The sequence below is a fragment of the Dendrobium catenatum genome, unplaced genomic scaffold (assembly GCF_001605985.2).
Source record: "Dendrobium catenatum unplaced genomic scaffold, ASM160598v2 fragScaff_scaffold_1226, whole genome shotgun sequence".
Classification (NCBI taxonomy): Eukaryota; Viridiplantae; Streptophyta; class Magnoliopsida; order Asparagales; family Orchidaceae; genus Dendrobium; species Dendrobium catenatum.
The window spans coordinates 60,165-76,142 of NW_021319688.1; the positions used below are offsets into that span (position 1 = coordinate 60,165).

General features: G+C 32.8%; 1 protein-coding gene across 1 annotated transcript; it reads left to right on the forward strand.

Moving 5' to 3' along the window:
- Positions 1 to 4,226: 4,226 nt before the first annotated feature.
- On the forward strand, positions 4,227 to 5,558 carry LOC110112399 (transcription factor ILI6-like). The gene is made up of 2 exons (XM_028699258.1): positions 4,227 to 4,364; positions 5,389 to 5,558. Exons 1-2 carry the CDS (start codon positions 4,227 to 4,229, stop codon positions 5,539 to 5,541), a joined length of 291 nt encoding a protein of 96 aa, XP_028555091.1. The 3' UTR covers positions 5,542 to 5,558.
- The last annotated feature ends 10,420 nt before the right edge of the window (positions 5,559 to 15,978 follow it).

Consider the following 15,978-nt stretch of genomic DNA (forward strand, 5'->3'; position numbering starts at 1 on the left):
AAATTTTTTTTTTTTTTTTTTTTTGAGTAGTTCCGCCACTGATCCACAATCAACAGATACTCTAACAGTTCAAAACATAAAATATCTAAAGTTCAACTTATTAAACAATCTTAAAAATATAAAACAAGCACTTTCACATCCATATATTCAAAATACACCACCTAATTCTTCAAACAAATACCAACAACTAATTATCATTTGTGTTCTCGCTGCCATGTGATTCAAGTATAGACTCTTGCTCTTTTTTCTTCTGATTTTCAGCTCGATGTGATCACAGCTCTGCCTGTATCTTAACTTGAATCTTTCTTATCTCCTCTGTCTCTCTTGTCAGGGCAGCAACCCTTTGGCTAACTATTTCTTGAATATTTAAAAAGGTGGCGCCTTAAAGGTGTGGTAAATGCATCAATAAGAAGAAATAATCCCTTGCGATGCGTATCTCAAAAGTTTTTTTGTTTGTTTGTTTTTGCTTAAACAAGTCTCAACATTTTCTCAAATTATTCAAATTTCCTACTTATGTTTGAATTATTTTTATGATGCATATGTTCCTTGTATGTTCTAGATTGAGATCATAAGTTATATTTCCTTAGTGATATTTATTATCATCAAAATCTAAACAAAACTTTTTTGGGCTCATGAGTTTAATGGATTTGATGTTACTATTAAAATAAATTCTACTTAGTCTAGTATATAGACATAAAGATTAATATTTATTTTTCATTGGTTATAAATAGAAATTGCATGATAAATTTTGAGCAAGATCGATATATAGTGTTAGATTTTTTTAGGCTTGAATGCATTATAGATAATCATTGTTTGTCTAAAGATTATTATATTATCAATATATACTTCATTAAAGATCTTAGGTAAGAAATAAAACATAACTTAAGCCAACAATATTTCAAAAATCACTCATTAGTTTTTAGAGTTTTAAATTCCAAGAATAATTTTAATTATCCTCATACTTGAAATATTGTACTCTTGAAAAATATTTATATGAAAAATACTTGACACCTCTCCTAAAGCCATTAAACGCACAACAAAACCAAAGGCATGCATAGTAAACATTTGATCTCATTGTAGACATTGTAGGCTATGAATATCTTTTTAATTATAAATTAGAAGCTAAAAAGTACTTATATTTACAATATGATTCTACTTATGATTTTCTTAATTTTAAATCATTGTAGAAGTCTACGCTAAAGTATATTTATGAACCTAAAAGAACCTAAACCTTAAATATTAATAAAATTTAAACCTATGCTTGACTATGAACTAAATTCGAATATATGAGAAATTAAGAACTACATATCCAAAGTTACACAACTTATTTGAATCAAGTTTTATCTAGCCCTTTATCTAGAATAGACTAAAAAAAACTATATTAAAAAAAGAAAAATTAAGGAGATCATCTTTGGCTAAGACAGGTAGGCGAAAATTGGCTAGGGCAAGGTCAGTCGCGACTTCTCTGGACGAACCAAACAATCGAGCAAGAAGAAATGATGAAAAAGTAGGGGTGAGGTTGGGGGTTTTAGTTTTAGGGCCCTTACCAGCGGTTTAAGTCGTTGAAACATTTTTACTTAAAAACGACGGCTAAACTGCCAATAAATATGTCATGAAAACAGGATACCGGCGGTTTAGTCTTTTGTACCTACGGTTAGATTGCCGGTAAATAGCGGCGGTCAGACTGATAGTTTAAACGCTGGTAATTATGACAGCCAAATAATCGCCGAAAGTTGCGTCGATATTAGACGAATTTCTTGGAGTGATATAACATGAGATTATTAAGCTAGCAAGGGTCAATTTAAGATTTAAGATAATTTTTATTTATTATTATTATTTGCTTTAAGAATGAGAGACAATATCGCATGCATATCATCTTTACACCACATGAAATTTTATTGCATGTGTATTTATCGGATATTTAATCACAAGAAACACATTGGAAGAAAGATTGGTCAAAATTAGGTGACCATGCATCCTTTTTTGAGTTAAGAGGACATAAGTATTACTTTTTCTTGTTTGTTATTCAAATTTATTGTTGTGATAATTTTCACATGAGCATTTCATTAAATACCGTATTTACATATATACCATCAAATTTTTATATATTTATATATTTCATATATTAATTTAATCACCTCAATATATTGCATGCATAATGTTGAATGATATTAAAATATTACATTTAATTTTTAAAATAATATTTATTATATTATCTATTATTATTTAAAAATTTAAGTATTATATGAAAAAAAATATCAAATTTTAATTATGTGATAAATAAAGGATGCATTAAAATTTGTTAGAAAATCTATATATTACATCACTCTGGGATCAGAACTCATTAACAGCTACTGGTCTTTTAATGCCTAGCTGTTCATATGAAGTAGGATGAGTCTCACAGAATCTGCTCGTATTCCATCTTCAAACCATAAGTTCGAATATGGAAACTCTCATCCCACCAAAATTCCTCCTCATGAGCCGGTTCAATTGTTCAACATGAAACCGTCTGGTGAATCCAGCCTACATAACCGGGGCTTCTCATCAAATCGGCTCAAAAACCGATTGAAACCAGGCGGTTCAACCGCTTTTGAAACCAGTCTTGCGGTTTGAAAAGAACTGACTGATAATATTTTTAAAAAAAAAAAAATTGTTTAACTAAATGTTAAATAATATATAATCTTTTTAAATTCTTTTAACTTTTAAAATGTTTTATTAATTATAATGATTAAATTACACCTTAAATATTATGTATATTATCTCAAAATTATCACACATAATGTGTTTAGGAAAAGTGTTACTTCACATCATTTTAAAGGTTAAAAGGCAACACCTAAATTTCTCATATGATTGGGACTTAAAAAGTTGCATGAATAATTTAGAATAATGAATTTGGCTTAGTTGGGGCCTAGTTGGACTTCAAAATTAAGCTTAATTGAGGCTACAAATTGGACTAGTATAATAAATTTATTTTAATTGTTTATACTATAAAAAATTAAATAATTATAAAAAATTAACATTTATATTAAATATTCTTCTTATAAAATATTTATTATATTTTATTATAAATATAAAAATAAATTATTCTTAAATGATATTATATATTTAATATATATTATATATATATATATTTAAATACTAATATAATTATATGTAATTTAAATGATCATTAATTTTTAACAAATAATATATAACTATTATTCTTATAAATATTTTTATAAAATATATTATTCTTTAAAATAATTTTTTATTTATAAAATTTTAATAAAATTTTAATAAAAAAAATCATTAAACACTCATATATTTATATTATTATTATGCTAATTTTATTAAATTTTAATATATATGATTAATTTACTTGCATCATCTGATCGACCTCCGTAGAATATCTACTTCTTCAGTTCATTGTCTAATCCGGTTTTCACTACTTTGATTTTGATAGTGTTGTTTTATTATTATTATTTTTTGGTTAAAATCTCAAACAGTGTATAGGAGGGCCAATAATAATTATTCTTGAATATTTGATATTTTTTAAGCATTGAGGTCCAAGGAACCTCAAATTTAAGCAATTTTGAGCCCATTAAATCAATATGTTAAAATGCACATTTTTTAAAAAATTTAATGAAAATGAAATAAAAATGACCTCAAATTCAATTTTAAAAATATTAATTTAAATACTTAATAACGTTAAAATTTATATGCAATGAGATAAATGCTTCCTAATATATAGGTATCAAAGTTCATAGTAAATGATGGAGAATCCACAAATATCTAATTAAGTTATTTTTCTGATAGGAATCACAGTTCATAGTAAAAGATGAAGGATCGACGTACAAATATCTGAGTTTCAGCGCATGATAGCCTCCATGTTCTTCCTTTCCGGCCTTCAGGGCCCCTTAACCAGTCTCCATACACATAACCTCCCTTGATTTTTTTTATTTTAAATTTTTTTTTACATAATCCCCCTTGATATTTTGAAATAAGAGTTGATTATTTCTCCATCTCACACAGCCAATATCCTATTTAAATAGAAGAGCAGCCCATTTGTTTTTCCCATGCACTCGTCTTCCTTCTCATCAGCTCCTCCTGTGAGTTCTGCCTCTCTCTATCTCCCTCCATCTCAGTATTATTCACAGCAAGATCTCTCTCTCTCTCTCTTTAATTCTCAGTGACACATTTATTAGATCTTGTCCAACATATATAAACAGGATCACAGAAGATTTACGATGTCGAGCCGTCGATCTCGGTCAAGGCATTCGGCCTCTTCTCGCATCACTGATGAGCAGATGAATGAGCTGATCTCAAAGCTACAGACGCTGCTCCCAGAAGCCCGCCTGCACACAAATGACCGGCCGGTGACCAATGTAAGTAATTTTGTTCCTCACAAAGAATTGCTCTTTATTTATCATAATATTATTTGATTTAATTTTAGTTGAGTATTGATCAATCAATCAAATTTTATGTTATGCTTATCAGCTTATCTCAAAATAAATTCGTAAGTTTATGTTTTCTTTTTTCTTTTTAATGCCGTTTATATTAATTAACTTCTATAAGTTTTATTTTATCCTGAGAATTTAATGGAGATTTTATATAACTATCGTAATTTTTTTTGTATTTATATTATTAATACTTATATTTTTTATTTTTAATTACACTCTAGTATTTTAATCATATATATCAAGACATATACATAATAATATATTTTTTATTTTACTTTAAATTAAAGGTTTAATATCAATAATCTTTTTTAGGTGATTGAGAAATTTAGATGTTATATAAATAAATATAATTATTTTGTTAGTAGATATATAAGCTCATAAGGTTTTGAAGGTGTTTAATTATATGAATCCAACAAATTTAAAATTATATATTATTCTTATTTTTCAAAATAACTTCTGAAAAACACACACTAATGAGAAAAGGTTTTGCTTTTTTTTTTTTTGCCTTATTTTCCATCATAAATATAATCTAAGAAAAAATCAAGAACTTATTACCATCGGTTGGGATGACTTTCTTGCTGCTTCTTAAAATAGTTTTTAAAATTTTTTTGATTTTTTTTTTTTTACTTTTACATTGTTTTTTTAGTACTCTAGAGCTACTATTTTTTCTAAAAAATATTTATTGCATTATATGTATGTTACAATATATAAAATTAAGCGAAAAAACATTAATTAATAAGCCTCAATAAAAAATAACCATTAGAGCAGTTAGATATAGTTATAACAAATCTCTCATAAAAAAGATCAGATCTTCTTAGCTACTCTAAGGGCAAAGATTTCTGCCATCTTTATGATACTTTTCTTACATTCAATGTTGTATTAGCTATAGTTTGTATCTTATATTAGTTTCATTTGAAGGTAAGAACTTATAGAAATTGTGATGGTGCAGGCAAATGCAGCAAAGGTGTTGCAGGAGATTTGTAGCTACATAAGGAGCTTACACCGGGAGGTGGACAACCTTAGTGAGAGGCTGTCGGAGCTGTTAGAAACTACTGATAACAATAGTGCTCAGGCTGCCATTATAAGGAGCTTGCTCATGTGATGATAATTGTAGTATTAGAAGAGATCATATTTATCGATCGATCTTTTTCATAAATCAATTTGTTTCTAGTTCAAAAAATTATGTACTAGCTGCTTGTTTTATTTTCTTCCTGCTAGCAAGTAGCTAGCTCGCAAGCTAGGACTCTTTTTTTAATTATGACATGTACGTACTTAAAAATCCTTGATCAATTTTCATTTAGCTAGCTAGCTGCTCCTTTTCTTCAAACTGTGGTAGATTTTTTTGTTTTTGTTTTTTAAATCTGCAGAAATAATTTTATAGAATAGAAAAAATAGTCACAAAAGGTTGAATTTATTATTAGTTTTAAGTGATATTTAACGAGCTTATCATTAATTTTAAATTTTCTGGAATTTAATTAATAGAATTATTATAAGTTAAATATATAAATAAACCCTCATTTTATATATGGTCATATTGATTTGGAAGAAGGCTCTGGCCCTAGAGAAAGATATCTACCACCTTTAATAAAACTCTTTTTGTTGATTAGTAGACACTATTAAGACGTCCCTTTACTATCATATATTGTAGCCATTGCCAAAAGCATACGGTTCAAATATCCAAGGGTATGTTGATGTCTAGAGTTTAATTGTTGTCGATGCTAATTTGAGTGTCCATTGTCACCTTTTGTTGTAGCCTCCACCCATAACTATATATTATCATCATCTAGCTTTATCAATATCATAATACACTTCAGGTCTATATATATCCCTTTGTTGTCATTCCTTAATTATGTCGTAGTCGCTACTTTCAGGTTTTTCGTAGTCGCCATACATCTTCAAATATGTCGTCTCTACCTACTTCAGGTACATTTAAATTGTTGTCTTGACCTTTAAGTTTATCATTATTGATATTATCTTTAACCACTCCACAGTCATGCCACGATTAGCAACATTAATTATCTTCAAGCTTGTCACCATCATCACCTTTGGGCCTATTGTGGTCACAAATGTCATCTTAATTAGTTCAATTTGCTTGAGATAGTCATTGCCGCCCCCTATTACCCCAGCAATCACCATCATCAATACATATTCTACCATATATAATTCATGCTTCATCAAGTAAAAGATCTAATAAATACTAAAATCCCGTAAATAAAAAATGATAAAAGTCAGGATATAAAATGATAAAACAGAAAGTAACATATTATTATCTAATGTTAGGAATACTCATTTTGCATGTCTATTCCTATCATATCTTTGAGGAAATCAAAATAGGAATCTTTATGAAATCAGTTTGTATTAGAAAATTTAGAGCCTTCCTTAGCCCAACCAGTCAGCTCAAATCTTGTCTTCGATCTCTCCAAATACGAGTAATTCTATAATTAATTTTATTAAGCAAGACTAAAGTTTTGATGAAGAGGTAGAACAAATTAGCATCAAGATTTTTTTAGAAATAACTAATGAAACCAACAGATTAGAATCTTTTTTTTTTTTTTTTACAGTTTAGAATCTAGCTAATTCGATCAAAGCATTACTAATGTTTAGATCAATATAAAGCCTGGGCCCCTTGTAAGGAACCCATAATTCAACAAAAAGAGAGTTACCATTGAGAATATTAAAAGCAAATGCAATAAGAAGATCACCTTGACGATCCCTAATGAGGCCACCACAATCAGTACCATCTTTTTTAACAGAGCCGTACGTCAATATTAAGCTTGCATTCTTAGGTATCAGGCTTAATCCATTTCATAATTTTTGGAGAATATATTCCCCCGGCCCATTAATATGCAAGTTAATATTAAAAAAGAAATACCATAAAATGTTACCTCTAAAGTGCTTAGGCTTAAGGACATTAACAATAAAGAGTTGTTGAACTTTAGATGTCAAACAAATTAAATAATGATCCTATCATCACTCATTCGATCTACCTACCTGCTGGATCATTATTATTAAACGTACACATTCTACAATCATATATACATTTAATTTCCAACGGGACCGATCGATGAGATTGAGACCCCTTAATATTTGCTGACAGTTAAGCACCACGTTTAATTATTTGTCCACAAATATTAATCGCCAGCTCAATCTGCATGGAAATTAATTAAGCTTCTCAGATCTTCTCTCAAAAATCAATATGCACTTTATATAACGATCGATCAATATATATATATGCGCGCCAAGATATTTATATATTGTATATGCGTACGTAAGTGAATAATTAATTAGTTCAATTCATATAATGACAAAAGCTTTTGAATATTCCTTTTGCATTCAGCTACGTACCACATTAATTTAACACGTTATACAATTCTTGCTTTGAATTTTTGGCTCGCCGACAGTCAAAACTCAATAGAAAATATTGCATAGTTTGAAATTATAAGTTTTTTTCATATATTTTTTATTTTTTCAAAAAATTCTTGTTCTAGAAAGTCTTTTTTACAATATATTTAGGATTCATTTGAGATTGTTTGATTTTTCTACTTTTTAATACAAATTTTTAATACAAAATAGCAAATTTCCAAATATTTTGATTTCAGATTAATTACATCATATTTTGAATGTGCTTAGTTAGATGGCTCATATTTGAAGAAGATGAAGAAGAGCTGAAACAGAGAGAAATAATATTTTCTATTGTCTGTCGAATTACAGGGATACAATCCTATATATACTAAAGCTCACGGGTTGTACACAGGTTAACCCATGAATACATAATAAAAGATTTAAATGAATATTTACAATTAAGCTAAGCTAACAATATTCTTGTGGCGGTGTACAGTAAATTAAATTGAATATAATAGTAGTTTTTAACAATTGTTCATCCAAAAATTAAAGTCTTAGAAATATTTACATATAATGACAGCAATAAAAGCGTGAACGTCAGAAGAAAAAGAAAAAACTTTAGTGGATCTTATCTTAATGAAGAAATAATTACACTAATTAAATAAAATAAAATTATATAAATATAATTTTGAAAATAATATTTTATTTTTTGTTAAAACAAAATATTAATATTATAAAAAATGAAATAAGTATAAATAAATCATTTAAATTTTAAGTTAAAATAAATAAAAAATTAATAAAGTTAATTTAAAATTTATACATTATTAATTTCAAGGTAATTTAATGACTTTCTGCATATCCTGATACTATGGTTAAGAAAATAAATTCAGTTAAGTTGTGTGGGACATACATTAGATAAATATTGTAGGTCGAACTTTTAAATCAAAAGAGCCGAACAAGATGGGCTTTCCATGCAGATTTAAGGTTGAGCTTTTAAATCAGTACCTCTGCTTTTAAAACATAAGAGAGATATAAATATAATCGGCCAGCCCAAGGCCCCAAACTATGCTCGTGATTGGGTTGGGCCTAACAGATTGAGGAAACTCAACAAGCCTACATAGTCATAATATTCGTTAGATGGAAAATATCATTTAGGGGCCGTTTGGTTGCGTTCAGTTAAAATTTTGGAGGTGAGCTCAAGTTTTTTATTTATTTATTTATTTATTTATTTATAATTTTTTTTATTAAATAAAATTATGAGGGAAACAAAGTCATAGCACAACAACAAGGTTTACAAACAATAAAGACCCAAAAAAATAAAACAGAGCTAAATAAACAAGGAAGGGGAACTCAGGAATGGAGGCCCCTAGCACTAGCCTAGCAGCCATGCACAGACCATCCTTAGGTGGCAGAAAATGATCGCAATCCACCCAATACTGAGGCACTCGGGTTGCCAGCCAGCTTAGCCACAAAGGGGAAGCAGAGGCCTCCTCATCATCATCCACACACCTTCAAAAACCACGACGAGAGCGCAAAGAGCTATATCATAGACCAACCGTGGATGACAACTATCTGAATCCATCCAACAATCCATAAAAAGCTGCATCCACGATGCTAACCAGCCAAGTAAACAAGGATAAAACCCAATCCACTTACTTTCTTCCTCTCCTTTTAGATCTGCTACCCTCGCATTATGAAAACCACGACCAACAGAGCATCCAACAAACTCCTCCTCACTTACATGAAAATCCTCTTCATCCCCACTAGAAGGAGAAGCACTTGAAGGAGAAGAGTATTTGTCCTCTAAAATTAACCAATCCGTTTGAAGCAAAACATAATTTTTTTCCAAACATAGCCACATGATCATGCATTTCAACATTAACAACACAAAAATAGGAATATTAACAATATTAACATTGCTTGCCAAGCCTACAACAGCTTGATCCACACCCAAATTAATCGAAGAACAGGCAACTTCTTGAGACACATGGGATAAATCACGAATAGGGGAGCCAAACGAACTAGATTGCTCAACGGCCTCACAAGGAACAACATTTCCAATCAAATCACATGGTGCAGACACATCACCCACATCAGATAGAACAGGTATAGAATTAACGCCACAACACAAAGCGTCGTCATCACTAGAACAAACCTGAGAGCCCTGAACAGCGGGCATGACCCCAGTCAAAACGGCATTAACCTGAGTTAAAGAAGCAGAAATCATAGGTAAAACACCCTCTGAAACCTCTATAGTTCCCATAAGATTTGCTACAGGGGCACAATCAACAAAAAGCAACATAATAGCAAGGGAAGGGGGAGGAGTATTATTCAACACAGAATTAACAATCATAATCGCAATAGTAGACAAATCAGGGTTCTTAGGATTCAAATTCATAAGACCAAAAGGCCCAAAATCATCCGCAACATTGCCCAAAATAGGAGCATGGATAGCAGACGGTTCAGATATAGGTGGAGGGCGGCAATTCCCTGTTAAGTGACCAATGCATTTGTATGAGGCACAAAAGGGGGGAAATCATCAAAGGTAACTTCCTGCACATACCCTAAGCTCTCAGAACCTAACCAAACCCGGCTAGGGTAGGATTTAGTAATATCAAGCTCCACAAGAACACAAGCTAAGGAGGATCGGAAACCCGCAAAGGTAGCCGCATCTATTTTCAAGGGTTGACCAAAAATTGTTCCCAAAGCATGAAGAATACGAGGGGTAAAGAGAAGCATACGTAAAAGCGGAAAAGAAACCCAAACCGGGATAATAGGCGACTCACACCAACATCCAGGCTAGGAAACCATTTGTGAGTTTCATGTAACAGTTAAAGACAAGGTATGAACGGTGACAAAACACCATACAATAGTCCAAGTCATTCTCAAGTTTAATCAAAATGTGTGAAGGATCAAGCAAAGTGACGGAAAATTCACCCTTTGATTTTAGGTTAAAGAAGAACTTGTTGATTGAATCAAGAGAGGGACTCTTAGTAGGGAAGTAACCATCTAAGGAAAATTAAAAAGGGATGGCCAGTTCATTGATTTCTTGATCGAAAATCCACAGGAAAGGTAAACCTCGACAGGTAGAGCGACGTAGTTCCAAAAAAGATGAAACAGAGTTCGAACCAGCAAGCGCCTCCAAAAATGAGCACGAGTGGGGCGAGCCCCCTAAAAAACCAGGGTCTCTTAGTCGAATCAAGGCCATACCGGGGAATGCCGGAGAAAGAAACCAAAATAACACAAGAAAACCAAAACCAAAATAAATATAAGACTAGGGCAAGGGAACTTCCCTGAAAATCACCAAGGTCGCCAACATCAGAAGTGGGGAGGCCCCATTAGGGCGGGGGAAACCCCGGCAAAAAGCCAAAGTCGGAACCCTAGCAGAGGAAAAAATCCAATCACGAATAGAGCTAAATATTTCTTTTATCAAGGTTGCCTACTCTTCTTACTTGCCTTTTTTTTCCTCAAAAAGACCAATTATTCAAGTAAAAGAAAATTACAATCCCTGTGCCCCACCCGAAGCAACACCATAGCACAAAACCCAAAACGATCCGCAAGTTACAATTCAAAATCACCGGACTCAGGAATGGAACCCCCTGCACTAGCATCGCGAGCAGCCACGGACCATCCAAAGGTGAGAACCCCACAAAATCCAAGCTACCAAGCAATCCAAGCAAACGTCCAAATCACCTCGGTTTCCAACTAGCTGAGCCAGCGAGGGGAAGCTGGGGGCTTTCTCATCATTGTCCACAAAACCGTTAAAAACTACCGTCGAAGAGCGATACAAAAACAACCAAAACCTATTTCTTTTTACCTTTATATTTGCGCTTATTTCCACCATTAGGCGAGCTTAAGTTTTTCATGTTTGATGGAGGCAGGAGCCTCTTCTTCTTCTTCAATCATTTTACGTTCTTAGGATGTGTAAATACATTTAAAAATAACGCGATGAACAACAAAATGAGACCAAATTGACTAGTTTCAGAAACATAAGCATGCTGGGCCTATTGTGCCTGATTTTTGGGTAAAACGTAACCAGCCCAATAAAAATGTTGGGCTTTTTATAAGAGAAAAAAATACAAAATTAAAGGATGATATTTTTTTAAGCCAAAAAAAAGTTAGTGTTATGAAACTAAAGTTCTCTATAAAATGATCAAAGAAAGTTTTGAAATAATTTTAGTTTTAATGCCTTTTATAGTTAAAAATCTACAATAACTGAAATTATATATTAAATTTATATAAATCTGTGTATCAATTATTTTTTAAGAGTATTGATATGTCATCAAAAAATTATCTTGATCGAGCACGAATCTTGAGGCAAAAATCAAGTTGGAAACTTCAAAAATTAAATCAGCAGCCATATGAACTATGATTTCAGTAAACTTATAGTCGAACTGATCTTCTTGGAAATACGAATCCAATGACACCAAATTCAACTCAATCCGAGCCTAAATGGGTCCAAATCAAAGACCCAAAGCATTGTTAGAATGTTCAAACTACAATTTGGATTACCAAACGGCTTCCAAACATGACATGGTTATAGTCAAATCGAACGGCTCGACGAGACAAATCCAACAAGCCAAAGATCTTAAAATTCTGACATTATTCAGACCTTCAAATGTCTAACAAACGGTCCACGTACAATCAAGGGCTTCAATATCGGTCGTCCATCCGAATCGCTCCACATTTGCTCTTGATCCTCCTCCTATTTACGGGTCATGCCATCCTCAAAAAACTATAAATAGTCTCTCATTTCTCTTGAGAGGGGACCCAAGAAAGAAGAAGAAGGAGAAGAGAAGAGAAGAATGATAGGAGGGAAGAAACTCCTCCTCGACCACCGCCAGAATTCTACCTGACTTTCACAGGACGCCAGAATTCTACCTAACTTCCATGGGATGCTGGAATTCTGCCCAACTTCCATGAGATGCCGAAATTTCGCCCAACCTCTAAGTGACGCCGGAATTCCGCCCGACCTTCAAGTTACATCGAAATTTTGCCCGACCTCCAAGTGACGCCGGAGTTTCACCTGAACTCCAAATGATGCTGGAATTTCGCTCGAACTCCAAATGACGCCGGAATTTCATCTGGCCTCCAAGTGACTCCAGAATTCTTCCCAACCTCCAAGTGACGTCGGAGTTTCACCCAAACTCCAAGTAACGCCGGAGTTCTGCCCGAATGCCATCAGACGCCGGAGTTCTCCTCGGCCGCCAATTGACGACAGACTTCTACCCGACGTCGGACCTCCACTCATCGCCAAGTTTCTACCTGACACCGGACTTCTATCTATTGTCGAACTTTTGTTTAACATCTATCCAATGCTGGATTTCTGTCCATTGTCGAATTTATACCTGACACCATCCTTCTAGCCTTCGTTGTCAGACAACAGTCCTTCCGACCTCCGTCGCCCGTCAACTACGGTCCTTCTGACTTACGCCGCCCACCAGCTAGAGTCCTTCTGACCTCTGTTGTCCATCGATTAGATCCTTCTGACTTACGTCGCCCACCGACTACAGTCCTTTCGACCTACGTCGCTCGCCGACTTTGGTCCTTCTAACTTACGTTGCCCACCGACTACAGTCCTTCCGACCTCCGTCGCCCGCTGATTACGGTCCTTCTAACTTACGTCGCCCACCGACTACAATCCTTCTGACCTCTGTCGCCCGCCGACTACGGTCATTCCAACTTACATCGCCCACCGACTACAGTCCTTCAGACCAAACAAACACATTAGCAGTGATTCTTTGTATTATCATCATGTAATGTACTATATAAGATGTACATCAAGTTAAGGCCTTCCCCCAAGTAAGGGCCTCATTTGTAATCAACTGCAATACTAGTGGATTCATTCAAACTGGACTAGACCCTGTGGTTTTTCCCCCTTTTTCAGCGGTTTTACACATAAAAATATTGGTGTCTCTCATAAATGCTACACCAACTCTCTTTATCTGATTGTGTGCTGGATCTTCGTACAATGTTAAGACGATAAAATTTATATTTCTCTATCGCTGTGAATACTCCATGACACAACAAGTATTAACTTCAAAATATAGTGAATAAAAAACTAAACTTAAATTGATTAGCTATGCCAATTCAATTTAATTAATCACTTTTAGCAATTATTTAACAATGAAAATTAAATATAAATATATATTTAAAAAGAATGATGTCATGGAATCCACATAGGATGCTTTGGAGGATTGAAAGCATGTGAGGTTGGAAGGTTCGGCAACTTTGTTTAAGCGGATGAGACCACACAACCAAAAAAGCCTGACAAGTTAGTTTAAGATGTATTCCCCCAAAAGTCCAAATAGGAAATTTATTTGAATTTTCTAATCACTCAAAACCCATGTGTTAGGCTCCTCTCTAATTGATTCCTTTCCTTGACAGCTATCAAGAGGGCCATACCCTTCACTTTAGGAACTGCTCATCACAATTAGGACCTTTAAAAGATTTTTTTATTATTATTTTAATGAATTTATTCACTCAATTAGCCAATCACGATGATGATTATACTCAAATATGTTTTATATATATTTGACTCAACAAATAGACAGTTTACATACAGACATAAAAAATATTTGCTCGTTTACTTAATGACATCATGTACGGAATTCAATCAAATTCGACTCATTTACACCCTTATTCATAGTAGAAGTTTCGTGGCAAATCTATATATGAATTAGTTAATTGTGAGGGTAATTTTGAATCAAATACTAGTTTAATTTTCTTTTGAGGTCTTATGATAAAGGCCTTAAGAGTTGGAAGCAGACAACTATTTGTCTGCATAAAAGAAGGCACAAGTCATACCTTGGATGCTTGGGCATGTGGGAAAAAGAATCTTCTCTCTTTCTTTTTTTTGTTTCCCTTAATTGACTCACCTAATTAATAGCTTTGGCATGTTCATATATGTTGCAACTTGCACTATATATCCATCATATCATTAATCATTAATTAGATTTTGTCTTGAAAAACATTACGGGACTGAAGCTAGCTGATTAATGTGTATGGTGGATTAGTCGGGATCAGTTTTAAGTTTTGAATAATTTAGCTGATGCTTAATTTTAAATTCAATTTTCTATTTGCCTTTCTTCTTTTTTTTTTTTTACTTGTTGAAGTTTATGTGACCTCTACTCTACATACCTCTATTTTGTAAATATTTGCTAGTGAATGGTTGCTCTCAAGAATATGGGTATTTTAATAAAAAAAATTAAGTCTACCGTCAACCATTTTTTTTAGCAACATCAAAATTGAGAAAAAAAAAACTTCTCAAAACAATTATCGTGATCTATAAGATTTTGCATATTTTGTTTGCCGATTGAAGATATCGTCGGTGATAGCCAATATCAAATATTTTTTATCTGTCACCTAAGAGCCCAAAAATCACGGCAGTTCAACCGAGCTAACTCAAAGGCTAAAATCATCTAATAACTTTCTCATGGGAGGAGGGTGTGTGAGAATTGATCTATTTATTATTGATGGAACATCGAAATTTTCCAACCATATTCTAAATGAGGATTAAAATGGTTCCCTCATTTGAGATATTATGAACTTCAAAAGAGAATGCGAATTTTTGAGCTTATAATATTGTTATCTAAAATTTTCATAAATACAATATTTTGTTCTCAATTCCATCATTTTTAGTATAATAAGAGGTTCATCCTCCCCACTAGCCTCGGAAGAAGAGTCAGACGAGCAATGAAGCCAATCAAGTTTCTAGGAAATGGATCAACTTGGTCACCTTTAATTGTATTTATAACTTTCATTTGTCGCTTCATTCATCACTCAAGTTATCATGTGTTTACCTTCATGCATGAGGACCAATGCCACCATCCATAGTGACCTTCATGACCTTATGTCACTTTATCCACTATATTTTGTCATTTCTCATTTAACTTGAAAAGAAGAACCAACCCATGCAATTTTGATTAGTGAAAATTTACTCTTACCAAATGAGAGGATAATTCCAAATATTGGGAATTTAGAGATTGACAAAGAATTTATTTGGGAGTGGATAGCTAATAAATATGGAGAAGATCAAGAGCATGTTGGGAGTGTTACATTGGACGGCTCATAATGATCTCCTTGATCATAAAACATTTTTTAAGAATTTAGATGCCCTAGAGATGTCAAAATTGAGTTATCTTGGGCTCATTGGATTTGTCTTGTTGAGTCGCTCGATTTGACTATAAGCATGACA

Bases quoted from the DNA above. Each gene is read 5' to 3' on its own strand.
- LOC110112399 (XM_028699258.1), top strand. From the start codon at position 4,227: ATGTCGAGCCGTCGATCTCGGTCAAGGCATTCGGCCTCTTCTCGCATC. The intron at 4,365-5,388 runs GTAAGTAATTTT...GTGATGGTGCAG, and splicing joins ATGACCGGCCGGTGACCAAT to GCAAATGCAGCAAAGGTGTT.